Source organism: Thunnus thynnus, chromosome 20 (assembly GCF_963924715.1).
Source record: "Thunnus thynnus chromosome 20, fThuThy2.1, whole genome shotgun sequence".
In the NCBI taxonomy this organism is placed as follows: domain Eukaryota; kingdom Metazoa; phylum Chordata; class Actinopteri; order Scombriformes; family Scombridae; genus Thunnus; species Thunnus thynnus.
Window position 1 is genome coordinate 23,821,418 of NC_089536.1, and position 23,571 is coordinate 23,844,988.

Here is a 23,571-nt window from a genome sequence, read left to right on the forward strand (position 1 = left end):
GTTGTTAGTCACAAAGACAGTCATGAAAAATGGATAAGTACATTTTACAAACATCTGAGCTGATGCAGATGGCTTATTTTTATCTGCTCTCATGTCCTTTTTCTATTTACATCATAGTGCTACAATTCACCACACATTCATTGCACTGTCTGACCAAACTGATATCACACTCTGACACAGATTGGGACAAGTATTTTACTCGATTGTTCTCACAGTGTGACGTGCAATAAACTTACACCGTGCAGAAAAATAAACAGACAGAGCTTATGCTTCACACCACTTTATTCTGCTACAGTTCCACAGCAAAACAATAAGGTTTATTAATTTTCTTGAGTTTTCTTGTGCTAAGAAGTTGCATAGAGGATGTTCTGTATGTCATCATTGCAAAGCCTACTCAGAGTCAGCAGCCTGAATCAGGAAAGGATAGGACAGAGAAGGAAATGGAAGTTAAGGAAAGGAAATTAAAGGAAAATACAGATAGATAAAAGTTTGTAATGGTCATTTACAAAAGCAGTATTGATGTAACCATTTAACTTTCTGAATTAAGGAGTTCACTGGATACAGAAAAGATGGAAACTGCAACTAGAACTACTATTTGAGGACAGGAATGAACTTTCACACTCAAATGATGTTTTAATTATATTAAACTATAAATGCATTAAATGTTACCTTTCCAAACTCTCTGCTCTTGGTTCTCATCTTGTTGACTTGAGACTCAGCAATGTCTGCCCGCTCCTGTGCCTCTTCCAGCTCATGCTGCACTTTCCTCAACTTAGCAAGATGAGTATTGGCCTGCTCCTCCTGTAGCAAAAAAAACAACAAACAAACCATAATGAGCTATGATCATAATGAAAAACAGTAATTCTCATGTGTTTTTGTGGCAGTTAAAAAGATCTTACAGCTTCTTCATTCTGCCGTTTGTATGCCTTCACTTTAAGTTGCAGTTTGTCTACCAGGTCCTGCAGTCTCAGAACAGTCTTCTTGTCCTCTTCAGTCTGGTAACTGAGCTCCTTGACTCGCCGCTCATATTTACGGATTCCCTTGACAGCATCAGCAGCTCTTAACTGCTCACTTTCCACTTCGCCTTCTAGTTCACGCACCTACGAGATAAAGTCCAAACCCCATAAACTCAACCTCATATGTGATTTCTGTTCTCAATAATGCTTCTGATCTCACATGAACAAGTGTGATACCCGAGCCTCCAGTTTCTGGAGCTGCTTCTTGCCCCCCTTCAAAGCCAGGTTCTCAGCCTCATCCAGACGGTGCTGCAGATCCTTCACAGAGACCTCCAGGTTCTTCTTCATCCTCTCCAGGTGGCTGCTGGTGTCCTGCTCCTTCTTCAGCTCCTCTGCCATCATGGCTGCCTGCATTTACACAGCATGTTAAGCTGATGTTTCTTTTATCATTTTTCATTACAAGTAACTAATTAATGCTCATAATCAAACTGACAGTAGCATTCATAAGGGCAGACTGCTTGATAATTATCACTGTTTCTTGCAGTTACTTATCACACCATATGAAGCTATAATATCTGGATATAAAGAGATTTGAAGTGCATGATATTTACATCAGTGATTGCCTTCTTGGCTTTCTCCTCTGCATTGCGAGCCTCTTGGATTGCGTCCTCCACTTCGCCCTGCAGCTGGCTGACATCTGCATCCAGCTTCCTCTTGGAGTTGAGGAGACTGGTGTTCTGCAGCCAAATGACAGTTAACTAACTATAAATAGAAAATAACTTATGCCAAGCCTTCACAGAGCTATGCTCATAAACAGAAGCCACAACAACCAGAACATCACACATGTATGACATAATATGTCCTTATAGTTGATGTGGTTAACATATTAGCAAACTTTGCCTGTTTACACATAGGCAGCAACATTAGCATTCATTTGGACAAATACAATTCATATTCCAATAACAGAAAGAAAAGTATCTGTCTTTTAAGCTGCTAAATGCTCCAGCTAGTTACTAACTTTGTTATTCGGTTGTTTGGTGCTGGGCAGGTAGTGTACAGTTTATCGTAGTTTTCCTGCTGAAAACAGCTGTCTGCAGCTGCTGGAAAGGAGGTTGATTGCCAAACCAAAATAATGAGTTAAAGATGCTAAAATGCACTGTAGAGCTGAGGGGAACTGCAGAGTTGCATGGTAATTCTCTGTATGATTGTCACTGGGATCAATTATTAATATAAAAATATTGATTTGTGCATCCTTAAGGCTCAATAGCTGAAATGTTGATCATTGAGCCATCTTCGATAGCCAGAAATGTCTTTAAGCACTTTTGAAAACCATCACCTCATCAAATAATTACTTAATTATTCTTCAATGGCAACCCCATCAACCCAGTGAAGATATATTATTAACATTTGTTTAATTTGAAGTACAGATATCTAACGTCATGGTGATGACCTGTTAGATTTCAATGGCCTTCATTAAGATTGTAATAATGCTGCTGACCTGAGAGTGCAGCAGCGCGACTCTCTCACAGGCATCAGTCAGTTCCTGTTCAGCTAATTTGCGGCTTCTGTCCGACTGTTCCAGAGCAGCTCTGAGCTCCTCCACCTCTGCCTGCATTAGGCTGCTCCTGCGCTCCACCATGACCACCTGCTCCTTCAGGTCCTCCTGGCTCCGCAGGGCCTCATCCAGGTGAAGGGTTTGTTCCTGCAGAGAGAAAACATGGTAAAAGTTTTATGATTTTCCAAAAATGAGGTTTAAAATCTAAACCTGATATTTTTGTACTGAAGGTGCTACAACAGTATTTCACTTTGAGGTGGGCTTGTATGTTCCTCAGCTGCTTCTGGGCTTCAGCGGCCTGTCGATTGGCGTGGCTCAGCTGGATCTCCATCTCATTGAGGTCAGCCTCCATCTTCTTCCTGATTCTCAGGGCATCATTCTTGCTGCGTGTCTCAGCGTCCAAGGCGGACTGCATTGTTTCTACAGTGCGCTGGTGGTTGCGTTTCATCTGATCAATCTCCTCATCCTTCTCTGCCACCCTGCGGTCGACCTCTCCCTTGATTTGAGTGAGCTCCAGCTGGATACGGAGAATTTTGGATTCCTCGTGCTCCAGAGAAGCCTGTGAAGATGAAAATAAGAGGAGTACACTGATGACATAAAATGTGCCAAAAGAAATCTGATTGCAAGACGTTAATAATAATTCTATCACACTGAGTTACCTCAGCCTCCTCTAAAGCTGTCTGGATCTCTGTCTTCTCAGTCTCAATTTGTTTCTTAGTCTTCTCCAGCTCGTGAATGGCTTTACCATTCTCTCCCAGTTGCTCAGTCAGATCAGAGATTTCCTCTAAAAATATAAAAAATGCATGACATTTCTTAAATGACCACGCATATGGAAACAAACAAAAATCAATACTTATGATATCAATCACTGGGAATATGAACAGCTGACATCTTGCCTTTCAAGAAAGCAAAAAACTCGAAGTATGAACACACCCTTATACCGTAGAATTCTTTTTACGAAATCACTATTGTTTTACTATGAAGTACATACGTTGTAGGTTTTTATTCTCTCGTTTGAGAACCTCAAGTTGCTCCAGAGCTTCCTCATAAGAGTTCTTCATTTTGAAGAGCTCAGTGCTGAGGCAGCGAGACTCCTTCTGTGACCCTTCCAGCTCAGCCTGACTCTCCTCATACTTCTGTTTCCATTCAGAAAGTATCTAAAAACAACAAAATATATTCGATTGCATAACGCTTAAGGTCCTTGATATTTTAGGGGTTTTTTTTTAACTTTGCACCGCTTTGTCTTAAGGTGCAGTGTGGTCATTGCTGTGATGTGTTTCTGTAGGTGGCACTCTATTTTGTCTGAAAATCATGAAGTTTATCATTAATAATCACAGTTATCCAGTTCTTCTTCTATGAATTCCCTGCAAACTGCTGTTGCTGCATTAATGTAGAAATGTACCAATCAGCAGCAGAATGTAGAAAACAGACATGTGTCTCAATGAAGATTGGTACTTGACTGTAACACATTTTGTTCATATTTCAAGGTTCAAGGTTCAGTTGATTCATCCATAAAACATGAAAATTACACTGACTTGACTTGCAGGGTGTCCCTCTCACCTTATCAAAGCTTCTCTGCTTTTTATCCAGGGCAGCTGCTTGAGCATTTGCCCTTTCCACATCAACCATGAGGTCTTCCACCTCTCCTTGCAGTCTCTGCTTTGTCTTCTCTAAAGACGAGCACTTGGCATTCACAGCCTCAATGGCCTCCTCAGCCTCTTGCAAACGTTGAGCAAGCTTTTTCCTGGGGATAACAAAATTACATATCAGTAATGACAGTCATTTCCCCATATTGCAAATATCTCAAAAATCTAAATATCTATATGTATGAGAACAAATCTAACTTTGCCTCCTCCAGCTCATCGTTGCGCTGGATGGCATCAGTCTCATATTTGGTTCTCCACTGGGCCACCTCACTGTTGGCCTTGGACATCGCTCTCTGGAGCTCAGCCTTGGCCTCCTGTTCCTCCTCAAACTGCTCCCTCAGCAGATCACAGTCATGACGGGCAGATTGGAGAGCATGGGCAAGGGCATTCTTAGCCTAACAGAGAGGCAAATTTGCAAATTTAACTAATAGTCAAATAAATATTTGTTAAAGGCAGAATTTCCCTCTTATTATTTTGAACCTTCTCATTAAGGGAATGCTGTAGTTTAACATTTTGGGAAATACACTTACGGGCTTGCTTGCTTGCTGAGAGTTAGATGAAAAGATCAATACCACTCTCATATCTGTTGGCTAAATATAACGCTAGAGCCATTAGTTTAGCATAAAGACTGGAAGCAGGGGCGGCTACTACCACACCAGCACGACCAATAAATACTTTAGTTCCAGCATATGACTTTGCATATAATTTCTGGTTGTGTACAGATTAAGCAAACATGCTAAATTGTGTTGGCCAGTATGCATATTTCTTTTAACTTTGGACAGATCCAGGCAAGCTGTTCTCCCTGCTTTCAGTCTTTATGCTAATTGACTGCTGGCTCTAGCTTAATATTTCACATATGGATATATGAGAGTGGCATCAATCTCTTCATCTAAGTTTTGGCCAAAAAGCAAATAGGAATGTCAAACTTTTCATTTAAACCTCCTTGGTGGACACAAAAAATGACTATTATTTTTGCTAAGTCAAATGAAACCAGATGAAAAAGGGGGGAAAAAAATTAATTTAGCCTTAAAGAGTTAAGGAGGTAAATTTGTTAGCCTACCAAAGCTTCTGACATTTAAGCTACCTATAAGCCTCTAGCTACCCAGATAAACTAATCAGTTAGCTTACTGAATATCATTGAATATCACTGATGTCACAGACACTTATTGGATGTACTGAGTGTAGTAATGCAACAAACCTTGGTTTCCTCCTCAACCTGTCTCTTGAGTTCCTCAATTTGTTGGGTGAAGGCAAGCTTAGCCCTCGACACCTGGGAGAGTAATGCTTCTTTCTCCTCAAGAAGACGAGAAAACTCACCTGATCAAGAGATTGAATAATTGAAAAATTTAAAAAGAGAGAAGTGTTTGACTCCATAAGTCATTTAAACAAGGTTTAACTCAGTTGCCTACCATTTTCATTCTGAAGTCTTGCCCTGTGAGCATTTATTTCAGTGATCAGACGGGTGTTCTCATCATGTTTCGTCTTGTATTCACTCAGTTGGTCTTCCAGAGAGTGGCACAGCTTCTCATAATTAATCTGATATCATTGATAAAATAATTAATTAAACTGTTAATCATGATATTTTGATTACATGTACTTTCTATACTGGTCTAGCTTACCTTTGCCTTGACCGTGACCTCTATGTTGCTGGAAAGGTCATCAATCTCCATCTTGTACTCACTCTTTTCCTTCTCCAGTTTCTGTTTGACCCGTTGCAGATTGTCGATCTGCTCCCCCAACTCAGCCACACTGTCAGCATGTTTCTTCCTCAAAGCTGAAGCGGTGGCCTCGTGGTGGAGGGTCGACTCTTCGAGGTCTCGTCTCAGTTTCTGAAACTCAGCCTCTCGCTTCTTGTTCATCTCTATCTGAGCGGTGGTGGCTCCTCCAGCTTCCTCCAGCCTCTCACTGATCTCCTCAAGCTCCCTGGAGAGATCTGATCTCTGTTTTTCCACCTTGGCCCTGGCAACACGCTCCACTTCAATCTCCTCCTCCAGCTCTTCAATGCGTGCCTGAGAAAAACAACAAAAATTCAGGATGATTCATTGATTTGGAACATTTTCATTTAAATTTAAATTTTTTCAAACTACCTGAAGTTCCTTGATCCTCTTCTGAGATTGCATAGCCACACTCTGCTCATCCTCGATTTTGGATACAAGTTGGTTGAACTCAAAGTCTTTTCTAATATGCAAAATCATACCATGTGATTAGAGCATGTGTAAAGTACTAATCACAATGCCTAGACACTGCAGCACTGATACATACTTTTTAAGACGTTCCTCTAGCTGTTGCTTGTCATTTTCCAAATCCATCATGGATTCTTGAGTTAGTTTCAGATCTCCTTCAAGCTTCCTTTTGGCCCTTTCGACATCCATCCGGACCTTTTTCTCTTGCTCCAAAGAGCCCTCAAGCTAACGCAAGGACATATTTTCAGTCAAATTCTCAAGTCACACATGCTATGATTTCAAAAAGGTAACAGCCATAGACTTACATCATCAACTTGTTGCTCTAGCTTGACCTTGGCTTTAGTTAGAGAGTTGACTTTGTCTTCCTCTGCTTGCAGGTCATCCAGTGTCTGGTGGTGTGCCTCTTGCAGGGCCAACTTCTCCTTAGATAACTTGGCGATGGTATCATCAAGAGAGGACATCTCCTCAGTCAGATTCTTCACCTGAAGTGTGTAGCAAAAAGTGTGAGTGAATGCTTGAATCTCTTACCCTGGTGTTCAGATGATCATCCAGAAGACACACACCTTGTTTTCAGTGGCATGTTTCTCCTTCTCCACTTTAACCAAGGTGAGCTCCATGTCATCAATGTCTTTCTTCAGCTCAGAGCACTCGTCCTCTAGCTTCCTCTTCTTAGCGGTAAGCTCGGCATTCACCTCCTCCTCGTCCTCCAGTCTCTCACTGAGTTCTTTGGTTTTGGCTTCCAGCAAAATCTTGTTCTTTATGAGTCCCTCACATCTTTCCTCTGCATCTGCCAGACTCTCACTTTCCTATTTAACCAAAAACACCATTTGCATTTATGTAGCATGCAGCTCTACTTCCTCATGACTTACATTAATGGCTGTATCTATTGTGTACAGTATACTATTTTACTCACAGATTGAATCTGCAAGCACAAGTCATTCTTCTCCTGAAGCAAGGAAACCATTTTGGCTTCCAGCTCCTTCCTTTTGGTCTCAGCTTTGGTTAAATCTTCTTTACACTTGGCAAATTCCTCTTTCATGATGGCCATCTCCTTCTCAGTCTCAGCACTCCTCAAGAGTGGCTTGATCTTAAAGTAGAGCTTCATCCATGGCCAATGTTTTACATTCATGAAGGAGCGAATGTTGTACTGGACAATGTATATGGATTCTCTGGAGAGTGATATGGTTCAGTTTTAGTTCTTGGGTTCCATGTGATGAGTACATTTTTCATTATACTACACCAGCCACAATGTAGCAAACATTAGAATGATTATCTGTGATCAATCTACCATAACTATGATTACCTCCTCTGCATCATTTTCTGAAACTCTTTCCTTCTGAGGAAGCCACGACACAAGGCTTGAGTAATGGTTATGAGAGAGGCCAGTTTTTCATCCCTCATCTCTTCTAGTAGACCCAAAAGCCCTGCTTTAAAGAACACCTACAGAAAATAGAAATGTATATACATCTTGAGATACTTTCGGATACTACATTAATAAACCAAAAAATGTTAACATCATTTCATAATAGAAAGGGCTCAGTATGCTTGAAAAATACTTTGTATGTTTGTATGACATCTAACGGCAACATTGGGTATACCTGTTCCAAATAGCCACACTCAAACTCTGGTGAGACAAAGCACTTGCTGCCTCCAATGGGCAGCATCATACTGTTTCTCTTATCTCTCTCTCTTTCTTTTGTGAGTCTTTGTAGTCACAATGCCAGAATCATACAAATGGGGATATTGGCACAGACTTTCAGACTTCAGGGTGCCACACTTGGTTGTTCATGCAAAAGGTGAGGGAGGTAATTATATGAAGAATGAAATTAGAGCTTGAGAGAGAAGTTCATACCCTGACTACTTTCACAACTCTCCACATCTGGCCATGGTCTGTTTCAGAAAGTTAAAAAATTGTCGGGCACAGCACCCATTAATCCGATTTTGGAAAGGGATTTTTAGACATCTGAAGACGATCTGACGAGCACTTAGTTTGAAACATACTGAGGCCCTTAGTCATACTGAAAATAGTTTACCTTTGTATGACCAAACTTATACTGTGTATGATCCACATCGATAGATCCCAAGAGCTTCTCAGCAGCTTTCTTGTTGTCAATGAATTGTCCTTCAGGGATCACACTGGCATTCAATACTTTGTACCTACAAGAAAAACTCTCATCAGAGAAAAGTTTTAAATTTTTCTCAAACCTAAACTTTGTTCCTTACCTTTGCTTGAAATCCCCGTACAGGATTCTACTGGGGAAGCCCTTTCTGCAGATCCTGATTCCTTCCAGCACACCATTACATCGCAGTTGATGGATAACCAGATGGTGTTGCATAATCCCTAAAAGTCAGCCAGAGCCACATTACATTAAAGATGCCTGACATATCATTGAAATGGTCAGATATTGAGGGTTTATGACATGATATTACTGAAATACCTGGAGTTTTACTTTCATTTGGAATGAGACACCTAACAAAATGAGGATGGGTGCTCCTGAGATTTGTCATTAGCTTTCCCAGGTTCTCCTGTCAGAGATAATCAGTGTCATTACTTTGTTACAGAAAGCACAACTGTTGTTGCTGAACTTGATTATTTGTATTAAAGTTACTCTTACAAATTTAAGATCATCCAGTATTATTTTAATATGCAGTTACCCTGAAGAGGGCTGACACAGTCTGGAAGGATGAGCCCTTCTTCTTTGCTGCTTTCTTTGCAGAAGCACCAGTACCAGTGTTCTCTAAAAGAACAATGTTTTTATCTACATTATAAGGCTAAACAGTGGGAGCTTAAAATACAAAAAAGTGTTCACAGACTCGCAAGAGCCTACCACCTGTCTCATGTTCTTACCATCAGTTGAAGCATAGGAACAATAGAGAAAGGCCAGCAGTTTGAGGCTGGCTTTCTGGTAGAGTTGGACTACAGTTTCATTGAGTGGATCCTTGTTTTTGTCCAACCAGCCTGTGATGCTGTAGTCCACAGTGCCAGCATAATGCACAAGGGAGAAGTGAGCCTCAGCCTTGCCTCTGACAGGCTTGGGCTTCTGAAAATTGCTGGATTTCCCAAGATGTTGGTCATACAGCTTGTTTTTGAAGGTAATGTCTGATGCCTTGGGGAACATACACTCCTCTTCAAGGATGGAAAAGATGCCCATTGGCTGTTGAGGACAAATGGTTAAAAGATTTGTTTTGACACAAAACATCTCACTTCATCAAATGCATTTCTCTCTGCAACTTTGTATAATATCATTTTTGTGTGAACTAACCTTTTCAATGAGCTCTATACAGGCAGCCAGGTCCATCCCAAAGTCAATGAACTCCCACTCGATGCCTTCCTTCTTGTACTCTTCTTGCTCCAGCACAAACATGTGATGGTTGAAAAACTGTTGCAGTTTCTCATTGGTGAAATTGATACACAGCTGTTCCAGACTGTTATACTGCAAAACAAAACCATTTGAGCATGACAATATTATTCAATATTAATTCCAGTAAATACAGTGGTTAATGCAAACTTACATCAAAGATTTCAAACCCAGCAATATCCAGGACCCCAATAAAGAACTGCCTGGGTTGTTTGGTGTCCAGCATCTGATTTATGCGGAGGACCATCCACAGAAACATCTTCTCATAGACTGATTTGGCCAAAGCACCAATGGAATTGTAGACCTGAACAATGATATGTTGCAGTGAAACATATTTGAGAAGTAAGACCTTCAAACAACAAAAAATATTACATGACCCATTATTATTTTCCATTAATCTTTCTGACCACTTGGGGACAGAAGAGTTCCACAACATTTGACATATTTTCATGAAGTCATTCTGTCAGTTGTGTTTCTGTGCACCTGATGAAAGCAAGTCCCATACTTACTCTCCTTTTGGCTGTTTTGGTCTCCACTAAATCTGGAAGGATATATCTGTCTCTTAAGCTGCTAGATATTTAGCTTCTTCACAAGCTCATTGCTAACTTTGCCTGCCATTTGGTGCTGGGCAGGCAGTGTACAGTGTGTTTGTCAGTTTTTTGATGAAAATAGCTGCCTGCCCAAAAATATTAAGTGGAGCAGCTTTGAGGTTATCGCAGCATTTTTTTCTCAAACTGAAGGATATGATGGTTATCTGCATCATTTCCTAGCATTACAGTACTGGCTTAAGGTTAACATATACTTTTGCATGTGTGTATTAACACTTGTAAGGAATAATACAGAAATCATAACTAGTTTCATAGGAATTTTTATAGTACTTTATTACAACATAAATGTACCTGTTGAACAGTCTGCCCTTTGGTTACATACTCATTTCCAACCTTCACTCTAGGGTAACACAGCGCCTTCAGCAGGTCTGCAGAGTTTAGACCCATCAAGTAAGCTGCTTTGTCAGCCACTGAAAAAGGAAAATGATAAAAGAGAGTGTGATACAGTGAAAGAGAAGAAATGTTAATAGATAAGAGGTAAGAACAAGATAACATGACTAACACAACATGAATAACAATTACCCTCTGTCCCGTCTGGCTCTGCCTGCTCCTCTCTCTGCCTCTGCTTGAATTTCATATTCCCATAATGTATCACAGCACCTGTTAGTTTATAAATGCCAATCCTCTCCTCTCCAGTGAAGCCTAGGATGTCAATAGCACTCTGAAAGCACATTGTGACAGAGCTTATGTTAGTCCCAGTGCATGTTATCAAGGATGAAAAAAAAAGATTGCAAATTTGACTTACATCCGTGGCCATCAGCTCCTCACTATCATCAATACTGGCCACACTGATCTCCCCCTGGCTGATAAATGGGAAGTCGTAGGGGTTGGTGGTGATGAGGAGAGTCTCTGGAAGAAAAACAACATGCCAGTCAAATCCAAGCCTTGCCACATGCGCATACTATGAACATAACTTTACCAACAACATCATGACTTTTTTTCAAAATTATTCAAAGTAGATAATTTGCTCAAAATGTAACTCTGTCCCCCTATACTGCATGTTACCTATCAGCTCTGGCTTCTTGTTGGACATGATCTGGTAGAAAATATGGTAACTCCTCTCTGCAGACAGCTGAAACGTTACTCTGGATTTTTCCAACAAATCTACCAAAAAGAAACAAGGTGAGCTCACACAAACAAACAAAACATTACATGTCTCCATTGTAATCTAACTCACAAGTTTCAATATCAGCAGAAGCCAGTTTTCCTGAGGTTCCAAAGTGGATTCTTATGAATTTGCCCTGTGAGGGAAATAGTCAAGATGATAGTTAATGGTCAACAAGATGATAAATCAGTTGTGGGTATTAACCAGGGTGGGAAAAACTTTTTAAAATGTGGACATCTACCAAAAACTGACAAATCTACCAGCCACTTTCATATTTTACCAGCATTTGGCTAGTGGCTGGTGGCTGGTGGCTGGTGCTAATCTCCCACCCTGGTATTAACAAAATCACAATCTTTTCACTTACAAAACGTGAAGAGTTATCATTTCTGACAGTCTTGGCATTTCCAAAAGCTTCCAGTAGTGGGTTAGCAGAGATGATCTGATCCTCCAGATTCCCCTACACCAACAGGAGAAACGAAATATTATATTGCAAAGTGATTTGACTATGAATAAATGCACTGAAAGGTTATTAGTAGACCAGTTGTAACACCATTTGAAAGAGTGTGAAATGTCACCTGCAATTTGCCAGAGGCAGCAACATCTTTTTTCCTGTCCCCAGACCCTGCGATTGTCGCAAAGTACTGGATGACACGTTTGGTGTTGACAGTCTTTCCTGCACCTGATTCTCCGCTACAGAACGGAAAAAACACCCATCAGATATGTTTTATCTCCTCTTTAATACAAGTATCAAGGATAGGCTGTAGCACATGTATAAACTTGCAGCTTACGTGATAAGGATAGACTGGTTTTCTCTGTCTAAAAGAAACAACAGCACAGTCATATTAGAACAGTGCTATACTTCGAATCAGAACGTAATACTGACTGTAACAACACAGTTTTTGCAGACACAGTTTACCAGTGAGCATGAACTGATAGGCGTTGTCAGAGATGGAGAAGATGTGTGGGGGAGCCTCCATGCGCTTTTTGCCCCTGTAGGCCACCACTACCTCTTGGTTGTACACTGGGAGCCACTTGTAAGGGTTCACAGTGACACAGAACAACCCAGAATAGGTCTACAATGAAATCAAAACATTTGTTTGAGTAGGTATGGTCTTCGTACATCTTGGTTAAAAGCAGGCAAAATTTGGTTGACAAATGGAAGTTCTTTCGACATATAGTGGACAGATGACAACTTACAGTCTTCGCACAGTTTTTGGCCCCACAAGCCTCTTGAAAAGCTTCAGTGCTATAGATACTTCAAGTCTACTGTAGGGATGAACACTATTCTTCCTGAAAATATTCCCCCTTCTAGTGTTTTGTTGATGGTGGTGGAGAGTATTTTAAGCCACTTGCTATAATCAAAAACTTGTGGCCTATCATGCATGTTATTATGCATTATCTTTTTGTCTTCACACACCACGTTATTGCGTCTAAACAGGCTAAAATCAGGCCTCATAAAGTGTTAAAAGTATGTCTTCATGTAAATTTTAAACATCTTAATGCGTTCAAAATGAGGGGAACCACTTTTCCTATAAGAAGACCAGTGTGGTAAGACCACTTTTTTTTCCTTTTGTTGTATTACTGCCCTCCAGTCCCTGTAATGATTTTTTCTCTTTTCAAACTATCTTCTAAAAACAGTTACTTTCTCAATTCAAACTACTAGCACTATTAGTAGTAGTAGTAGTATTAGTAGCAATAGTAGCTGTAGTAGTGGTAGTAGTAATGCTCCTATCGAGCAACAGCTCCACTGACATTGTGTGGGAATGACCATCATCAACTACAGTAAATGTTGCATTACTCACATAGATCATCCATGCTGCATAGCGCTCTTTGAGGTTATACAGCACAGCGGCCTCATTGAGGTGGGTCATCATGGCCATGTCCTCGATCTTGTCAAACTTGGGTGGGTTCATGGGGAAGACTTCGTCATCCTTCACTGTTACAACCTGTGACGGGGAAGAGAGACATGCCCTTTTAATCAAAAGCAAAACAATATGGAGAGGGTGATTTACCTCCTCGACAGCTAACACTATACCTGTCCTGCTTCAGTTTTAACTGTTGCTTTTCCGCCCTCTTTTCTTTGCAGAGTGCCTTTGACAAACAGCTCCTTTGGATCCACTGCAAACACTGCAGTTTTGGCATCGAAGGGCCTATTTTGGGCTTCGATTCTCTCCCGTTCAGGCCTCCTCAGGTACGGGGCTGCCTCCCCAAATACACTCATCTCAGCGTCCAAACTCATCTCTGCAACACACCCCAGAGGGGACTGAAAGGTCCAGGGTTAAGTGTCAGAATTGTCATTCTAATAACTGCAGGATTGATATCAACCATTGAAACCGATACCAATTCTTACCTCTGTTGGCTGAAGAAATACCTGAAGTAGAAATAAGTCTAACAGGATCTATCACAACAACACTACAATGAAACAGACAAATGCCCTCACCAGCAGAAATCCTGACTGAAAAATGTGGACGGCTTTGACCCTTACTGCTTTTATAAGGTCCCCTCTTGTTGCATTAGGAAAGACAGCAAACACCTATATTTAGGTCAAAGCTCCCAATGAATGTGGGAGGAGAAAAGCGATTAGTTTGGCATGTGATCTCATGGAGATGTTGCTGAGCTTTTGTCATGAACCCGTGGCGGGGAGCAACTGCAGCTCAAGAAAAGAATGAATGCCAGAAGAGGGTGACCTCTGCCAGAGATACAGCATTCATGTAGATGATGAAATGTTCCAAGAGAGCAATATAGAGTAATTGTAAAGCATCTTGATCTTGACTATGACCTGACAGTGGTGTTAAGGATGCATCTGGACTGCAGGCAGCTTTTGAAGAATTTCAGACAGGCTGTTTGTTTGACCTTCACATAACAAGGATGGTCTATTAAAATCAAAATTTCTCATCAAAGAACAAAAACTATACAGTAAAACAACTGCACTTTCCCATTCAACCCTTCTTTATGACTTAGTGTTTTAATGTCATTTAAAGAAACAGTTTCACTTATTTTCTTTCTTTCTTAGAGTGAGATAAGAAGCAGTCAGGGTGTTGTTAGCCTAGCTTAGCATAAGCTAACACTACTTCCTACTATTACCCCAAAACTCATTAATTATATTGGTTGTTGTATAGTGCAAGAAACAGATTCTATCAAATGTATCATGCCAAGAAATAATTACAAGACAAAAGTCTGCCTTAAACCACAAATAGTACATTCCTGTTTGTCTGTAAACAAGTGAAACACAATGTTAATAAATCAGCTTTAGAGATGTTGGTAGGCAGTTGTTTTGTTTAGTGTTTTCTATTGTTTTGTTTTGTTTTTTCACTTTGGCCAGGCTAGTTGTTTCACCCTGCCTCTTATGCTAAGCTGGGTTTAAGGTTGATAGCATGTGTTATTTCAGACGTCACACTACATTATGTAGATGCTTTGTGTATGTACACATTGTAGCACTGTTGGACATACCACCGCCTCAGAGGCTTATTAAACTGTTTTGAAATATTAGATAAAATGGATCTGTAACCCTTGCAATTGGTTTGACAGGCTTTATAATAAGCCACGTCTGATGAATCCCTCAATAGAAATTCCCTCCAGAATCCTACTAGGCCAGCTTTAGAGATTACAGAGGACTAATGGTCTTGTTCGAGATTTGGAGTCCTCTCTCTTCTCCTGCCTTCATCCCCCAAAGGATCAGTTTTGAAAGATGTACTGGTGTATAGTAAGGAAAATCAAGAACATATGATTGACAGAGGGAAAGGTTGCTATAAGAACTTTACATTTTGAATGGTGTAAAGAACAATGTGAAACTTTCTATAGAGTTTTTTTTCAATTCAGTACATAAGATATTGAGAAATAGTTCAACATTTTGGTTCACTTTCTTTCTGAGAGCAAAAGAAGAAGATTGATACTACTTTTATTCTTGTATACTTGTACATTAAGTGTGGAGCAACAGTCAAAACATAGTTTGTTTAGCTTAACATTACAGTAGCTTAGTTAGCGTGACTTTAAAGATATGCCTACCAACACCTCTAAAAAAATCGAACACAATCTATCTCATTTGTTTAATCCATACACAAAAGAAATGCTTAAAAAACATTGTCTGATTCAAATGAAATTGAACAGTATGTACTTGCTAATTTGACTCCAGGGAGTCTCTGCACCCAGCTGCTGTTCACCAAAGAATAAAACCACAAATTGTTATTTTCACATTTCTGTTTGTGTACAGATTTAAAAAATGAGATACAACATGTTTCTGGGTGAGCTTTAGAGGTGTTTGTAGGTTTATTTTTTAACTTTAGAGGGAGCCAGGATAGCCATTTCAAGTTGTCCTGCTAAGCTAGGCTAACCACCTCCTGTTTCTGGTTCTGTGCTTAACACTCAGACATGAGATTGATATCAATCATCTCACTGTTGGGAAGAAAGCAGTAAGTGTGTTCCCCAACATATTCAACTATTCCTGTAATATTAAAGGGGACACATGCTTACGTTACAAAACTTGAGGTTAATATATGTAGAAGTGCTCCCTGCAAGTCAGGGCAGGGAACGCTCCACTGGCAACATTTTTTTTGCTGACATCAGCTTGTTACACAAGCTAATGTTGTTCAATGTGTTGTTTGCATGTTCACTCTCATGTTTCAGTTGAATTTTGACACGAACATGTATGGATGTATTTGAGAAATTGACATTTCAAGTAAAGAATGAGAAAAAGTAGTGAAATCCTGCTACTATCGTTTGTTTCATGGTCTGACATAGCCTCCCGAGCCATCAGAAGTTGGCTGTGACACAGCCTCTGGAAACTACAAATCAGAACAGAGTGACTCATTAGGGGGGCAACTTAAAGAGACAGGAGCTAAAACGGCCTGTTTCAGACAGAGGCTGAACTGAGGGGACTGAGATATTCCAGTAGAGTCTGAGATTAAAAACATAGACCCGGAAATGTGCATGATATGTCCTCTTTAAAATTATGTTCATATGAACTTACAATTATTTTATTCAGCAAGATGCTCTCTAACCAGATGGTGTTTCTTTAATTCTGAGATAGTGTGCTTAGTAATATTGGCAAAAATGTGTCTATATTCAGACAGATGCCACCAACCCTATATACATTTACCAAAGTGACAACTCTGCCAACTTTGAGCAGACTGAGGTCTTCAAACTGTCACTCATTTTAAAATCTCCTGTCAGTGTCATGAGAGGGAGATTAGATGGCCATAAACTGACAAGAAGGGTGTTAAATCATGAACAAGCAGCCAGTGAACCCACAGCTTACACTGCCTCCATCTTAAATAAGGGCTCCTTTGGGGAATTAATCCAGAGTGAGATATTCTTAGGGACTGTCCTTAAAGGGACGATACTTAGTATGGATTATCACTGCAGCCACACATCTTCCATTTGCCTTTTTTAACTAGTGTGTGTGTTTCTATTGATTGAATAACTTCTCCAGACATTTTGAATATCACCTCCTCGTGAGTATCTGAAAGCCAAACTGAATGCAGTGGATTGCAACCAGAGTTTATTCTAATCTTTAATGCAACAGATGGCAAAATCTCATGGCTTATGAGTTAATGTCAAGTCAAGTTCAAGTTGTCTAAAAAAAGGGCTGCTAAGCAGAGGTCACACAGTCTACTATCTGTCAGAGATGCTCTTTGGTATCATTTGATGGACATCTGTTAACAATTGTTTCTGTCTGTGCTACAACTCATTCATTATCATTGATAACACATCCAAGCACTATGTTTTGATAAATTAAATAGATTTTAATATGAAAACTTGTTTTAGATATTTCAGTTTGGAAATTATTCAATACAAAGAGTGCAACCATGTTTGAGTCCTTGTGTGATTATACTAAAGGAGTATTATAAGGAAATATCCTTTTCCTTGCCAATGAAAGATAGACCACAGCGCCCTCCAGTGTCACTGCTGAGAACCTACAGGCACCTTGATATCTTTATTGAAGACAGTATATACTGTACTTTTTTTGTAGAAACTTTCTCTAAGAAAACTTTCTTAAGCACATTCTCTGAAACATGGAATTTTAAATAACAAAATAAGTTCTGAAAACATTATGTGCAGTTATTTACACCATATACTGTAGCCTATATAGAGTGAAAGACAGAGAGAAAGAGAGATTTACATATTTACATATATTTCGACAGTCTGTGGACTGTGTCAGTATGACAGAAGACAATAAAATATTGTTTTATCATTTCCGTTTCTCACTGAGAAATTCAGTCACTAAGTAGTACATTCAAGTTTCCTCTCCAGCCATTAATTTAATTGTATACAGAAAATAAACTCATAATAAACTCATACATAATAAATATGTTGAATTATAAACGGTGACAGTGGTATAAAGGCTGTATTGCTACATCAAAGGTTTTTCTGCTTGCTGGAGTGGGTTATCTGTTCATAGGCCTCCTGTTCAAAAATATATATTCTTATCGGTACATACTGTCAAAACCTATGAAAACTGTGTTGACTTTGGGGCTTTAAGAGGATTGCATAGGCTGAAAAAACTATCCTAACCTATCATAAAAAATCAAGCATGCATTGTCACCAAGCTGGAAGCGAGTTTGTTTTTCTGAGACTCTAAAAAGTTGAATTATAGGCTAAGCAGATACGGTAATTAGCGGATACACGGGGCGCATCAACTACATTCAACCGGCTGCTGGTCACGTGTGATTGACGGTTGTCATGGCAACCGTAAACTATCAAGCGCGCACAGAGCAGATTTAGCATCTTACCAGTTTTTAGCCCTCCGTTTCAGACTGACTCACGCTACTTCACATCACATATTACAATGTCGGACGCGGGCTCTGATGAGTTTGACGATGAACGCAGCAAACTCGGGGTGAGACAATATAATATGTAACGCTCGGTTTGTTGTTACAGAGTACGCTGGGTGCGCGTTGCGTATATGTGGCTACATGCTGGTCTGTGTTATTTTGTCTCTTTGGATACAAACGTTTGTTTATTGGACTGGCGCAGGAATATGAAGGAGACAGGAATGAAGCAGGAGAGAGGCATGGAGTCGGTAAAGCTGTTCTGCCCAACGGAGACGTTTATCAGGGACAGTATGAGAACGGCAAAAGACATGGACAGGTATGATAGTATGAAGTGCCTCAATAGGGCTGAGTGAACAAATAAAACACATATTAACATTCACACAATCAATCAGTCCATGCTTGCCGAGAAAAAAGCATGATGCATTTTTTTATCCATATGTCAATTTCTGATGAAAACAGTGTTTTCTATAATTGCCATAGAAATAAAAGTTGCCTTTATGTTATCTGGTAAGAACGGCTTCTTTGACTTATTTAATATACTGTCTTTGACTGTTCTGTCTAATAGGGAACATATCGCTTCAAGAATGGGGCAAGATATATGGGAGACTATTACCAGAACATGAAACATGGACAAGGCACCTTCTACTATCCAGATGGGTCCAAATATGAAGGTATACTAAAAGTATTAAAAAAAGTGAGATGAGATTGTTTCCAACTTCTGCATTTCATTTATGTGTGCATGCAGGCAGGATGTCTATCAAAATTTATGTTCACAATCCTGTGAAAGTTCTTAAACCCTTTCAGCTGGTGTGTGTGGAAGCAAATCAGGCATATGTAGGCCCGCTTGGAGTCTGAACATAGACCTTCAGAAACCAGGCTCTTAATGTTGTCTTTGTCTGTCAGGGTCGTGGGTTGAGGACCTGAGACAGGGTCATGGTGTATACACTTACCCCAACGGAGACACATATGACGGGCAGTGGCTGCATCACATGAGGTATATGTACAGCTTCATAATCACAAGTTCATGTCAATAAGATGTTTTTAGATTTCATTTCTGAATGAAGCTTCTGCTTGGCTGGGGTCAAATCTTGGAATTAAGGAGCCACTTCTCCTTCTTCTGTGCCTTCTTAATTCGAATCAAATACACCGCATGTGTTCTATCTAAAACAAAAGATGCTGAAAACGACATGACAATGTACATTCTGTCAGGAAATAACTGTAGAAAAATGTAAATCTGATTTTGTGTTGTGTAAACCCAGAGTTGGGCCATAACCACAGAAAATGTGAATATTATATTACTGATATCTCTGTGACATGTTCTTGGTGTTGTCTGATTGCCAGGCATGGCCAGGGCATTTACCTCTACCACGACACTGGCTCAAAGTACAAGGGCTCATGGGTGAATGGCAAGATGGAGTCAGCTGGAGAATACATCCACTCTAACCACAGATACCAGAGTCACTTTATCAACAATTATGTAAGTTCTGTTACTTATTCCATAAAAAAGCTTGGCTTGGCTTGGCTGGTGGTTACTGGAGATAAAGAATATTTTACTGAAGGGTATGCAGAGGGCTTTGACAGTCTAACTAGCCCAGACCTTGTTTCCCAAAAGCATCTTAAAGCCATACCCATCAACAGTTTTATGTAAACAATGGATTAAATAACAATGTTTAATGTTAAAGGTGTAGTGATGAGCCCACAGAGAATTACTCGACTGTGCAGTTCTTTATTCTTCTTTATCCTGACCCATAAACATACAAGAGGATTAAGATCAGCACAGCCTGAAGATATTTGAAAACAGGGCCCAGACTCATTTGTGCCAAGCAAAAATAGTTTTAAAAAAATTAGATAGATTATCTGAACTTCCTGTAAACAGGATCAGCCTTACAATGTAGTTCATCTCAATTATATCTTTGAACCTGTAGGTGTCAAAATAAAAACATAATAATAATAGTAGCTTTTATATCGTTGTCCTCTGTAATATTGTCATCAAATAAATGTCCCATTCTTATTTTGCAGCCGTCTGGTCCAGGGAAGTATGTGTTTGACATTGGGTGTGAGCAACATGGTGAATACCACCAAACAGAGCAGGTAATTGAACATCAGTACACTTCCTGTTGTTTCAACTTACTATGTCAATGGATTTAACTTCCTCATTATACTGTAATACTGCTATAGTGCAAACACTGAACCTGGAACTTTGTCGGGCCACACTGAATGACATGACATTGACACAGTGCATTGAGACACAACATAACCATAACTCTCTTCGACTAAAACTGCAGCCGGCGGCTGTTGAGGAAAACGGTAAAAACATGAAAGCTCAGAGGTCGCCCTACCCGGGCTCCAGAGAAGGTTACCTCAACTTTGGGGCCTTAGGAGAAGCAGAGGAGGTGCTGGCACTGCCTCTATACACAATTACTGGTGCTGTGCCTTTTACAAGAAGCATAGATCACATCAGACTCTTGCATGATGATCTTGGATTTCATCACTTATGAGAATGTCTTTTCATGCACAAAACTGAAATCCTATTGTTGATAGTAGTCTTAGCAGTATTATTATTATTTTCTAGTGTGCACACTTGCCTGTTGTAAGTGCATGATGTAATGGGTTATCTTGAGTGAATATGCATGTCAATAACTCAGCAGTGTGTGGTGATGCAAGTTGCAGTGAGTTTAATCTTTAGTGAGCCTGGACTTTCAAGATTTGTGTTTCTCTGAGGTTAAAACGCTGAAAATGTCAACAAGAAAGAAACACACTTCTACATACATTTTGATCAAAAGTGTCACAGTAATATATTACATTTTTTAATATGTGTCTAACGCTTCATCTGCTCTTTGCAGGACAGGGCTGAGGGTGAGTGGGGTGAGCTGGCCTCCACCACAGTTCTCAAGTGGATTCCCAAGTGTATTACTGGCCTGACGCTGTGCACTCCAGTTAAAGAGACTTCAGGTGAACTTTATCAACCCAAAATGACTGTCAGGGGCAGTGCTGTAGCAAAGATTTTAGAAATCCAAACTCCCCCTGCAGAACCCCACCCACCGAAGAAATGTTCGTCTGACCATCAACCAAACTCCATCAAATTTTTTGAACATTTAAAAATAAATCTCACACTTTTTCATAAATCATACCAATCTGGTGAAGTTCAGTGTTTGTTATTGTTGCAGTTTTTGCATTCATTTTTCATTCAAATGTCACATGCCTCAAATACAGAGGTTAGGAGAGGCCAGACAGTGAGACAAGTGGAATGATACACAAAATCTGTTGCACTGAACTCAAGTGTGTGTCTGTGTGCTTTCTTTTGTCAGCCCCAGAAACAGAAATGGCTTCAGCAGAGGAGGAGGCAGGCAACTGACTGGACTGACCGATGTGATCAAGCCACAATCCTTCATCTTTAAGCTGTTGGTTAAAAAGCAGAATAAAATGAATAAATCAGTAAATGTATGAATAGGATCTCTTAAATGTGTGTATTTCATGGTTTTCATATAGTGCAGTGTAAAAGAGACACTGCCACTTATAGACTAGCAGCACATTCCTACATTTGATGGTTTAGAGCATGAAAGTTCCTGACCTTGGAAACAGTAATTTGACAAAATTATCATAACTCAAGGTCCACTTGCTTTTTTCCAGGAACCAGCTCCAGGGGCACTTCTAATTCTTCTTTTTCTTCTTCTGTGTTGGGCTCTTGAAAACTTTTATTTACTGTGCTACAAAAAGGCATTTTCACTCTAGACATTTTGACTTGTCATAGTAGAAAAAGCTCAAGTGTTACTAATTTATAAACTACTATTAGTCCTTTAAAGCTGCTTAGTGGCCATAGTTGAAAAGCCATTTTTGGTTAACTATAATGCAGCTTAGTGAAAGGGGGGGTTGCAACAGCCAAATCACAGATGTTACTGATAGCATTAATTATGGCTCTGTTCCATCCGAGTGTCCCAGAAAGCCATGACAGTGTGACAGTGGGTGAGTGTGCACAATACCAGGACCCTGAAACTGAAGCTGCTAAAGGGAATTCACAATTTAGCACTGTGCTTTTCCTATTGTGACATGTCAACATTTCTGTGTTTGTCTATGGAGACTTGGAATGACCTCTGTTACCATTTTGTTTTTTCTTTGGGGTTATTTTGACTTAATTTGATCCGTGTGACATTACTTTGTCGACATGTAAGTAAGAACCTATGCTCAGGCACTTGCATGACTGTTACGACACCAAAATGCAATGTGAAACCAAACAGGAAGAGAGGGTGGACAGAGGGATGGAGTCAGAAAATGGAGAGGGAACAAGGGAAATGGAAGATGAGAATTTTGAAGTTAGAAGAGGGAGAGCCTCAGGGAAGGGAATGAAAAAGAAAGTTGAATCATCAAGTCATAATGAGAATGAACATGAAAATGAAACCTACATGATTGGAATGAAGATTCAGGGATTGAAAGAGTGTGTTGGATGTGGAGCTTTGTCAGAAAAGCACACTGTAGCAAGATGGATTAAGAATGAAGTGGGTATAGATACAGAGACTTGAAAATCCTGGGTTGGGTTCTAGGATGGATATGTACCCAGTGGCACGTTTTCCACTCAGGAAGAAAGCTCCGATAAAAGGTGTTGTTGAAGGAGTCTCATGCAGAGTGGATGCAAGGAGATTCAAAGAGTGTAAAGGGGTGACAGACAACTATATAATGAAGAGGGTTGACAAAGTAGTTAATGAAAAGTATGAAATTAAATCTGTTATGCTTCACTTTGATTTGGAGTACTTGCCTGATAGAGTGTTCTTGGATCACATTTCGTACCCAGGCAGTATGTTCCCAAACCTTTGCAGTGTAAGAACTGTTGGAAGTTTGGCCATAGTTTGTTTGTATGTAGGAGTGATTTTGCTAAATTACAGTTACAATTTATAATCTCATTTAGCAGACGCTTTTATCCAAAGCTTGTGGGTGCAGTACCAGGTGCCTTTCATAGGTGGAGTGTGGTGAGTGGGTAGGGAGCGTAGACCTGAATAAGGGAGCTCAGGTAGGCGGGAGCTGTTTTAGTTGCTGTTTTGTAAGCAAGTGTCAGGGTTTTAATAAGGAGTTGCTAATAAGGAGTTGCACAAGTCAATGCATGATATTACGAAAGCCTGTACCAGGAGTTGTGCTGCATGCTCAGCAGGTAGGGTCTGATCTTACTGATGTTGCACAGGGCAAATCGACATGACCGAGCAATTGAGGCCATGTGAACCTTAAAGGTTAGTTGGTCATCCATCATGACACCCAAGTTTCCTGCAGACTTTGTGGGCATGAGTTGGGTTGATTCGAGCTGGATACTGATCTTTTGTTGTATAAAAGGACTGGCTAGGATGACAAGGAGCTTGATCTTAGAGAGGTTAAGTTGAAGGTGGCGTTCTTTCGTCCAAATATC

The 23,571-nt window shown here is 40.0% G+C and overlaps 1 protein-coding gene and 1 pseudogene across 1 annotated transcript; one reads left to right on the plus strand and one right to left on the minus strand.

Annotated features, from left to right (window-relative positions):
- Positions 1-264: 264 nt before the first annotated feature.
- On the minus strand, positions 265-14,343 carry LOC137172169 (myosin heavy chain, fast skeletal muscle-like; annotated as a pseudogene).
- A 3,738-nt stretch (positions 14,344-18,081) lies between these two features.
- rsph1 (radial spoke head component 1) lies at positions 18,082-21,622 on the plus strand. The gene is made up of 8 exons (XM_067575990.1): positions 18,082-18,247; positions 18,385-18,498; positions 18,748-18,853; positions 19,086-19,176; positions 19,524-19,659; positions 20,202-20,273; positions 21,026-21,134; positions 21,491-21,622. The coding sequence occupies exons 1-8, from the start codon at positions 18,197-18,199 to the stop codon at positions 21,535-21,537; spliced, it is 726 nt and encodes a 241-aa protein (XP_067432091.1). The 5' UTR covers positions 18,082-18,196; the 3' UTR covers positions 21,538-21,622.
- The last annotated feature ends 1,949 nt before the right edge of the window (positions 21,623-23,571 follow it).

Coding starts and splice junctions, on each gene's coding strand:
- rsph1 (XM_067575990.1), top strand. CDS start 18,197: ATGTCGGACGCGGGCTCTGATGAGTTTGACGATGAACGCAGCAAACTC. Junction 18,854..19,085: donor AGATGGGTCCAAATATGAAG/GTATACTAAAAG, acceptor TTTGTCTGTCAG/GGTCGTGGGTTGAGGACCTG. Junction 19,177..19,523: donor CAGTGGCTGCATCACATGAG/GTATATGTACAG, acceptor TCTGATTGCCAG/GCATGGCCAGGGCATTTACC.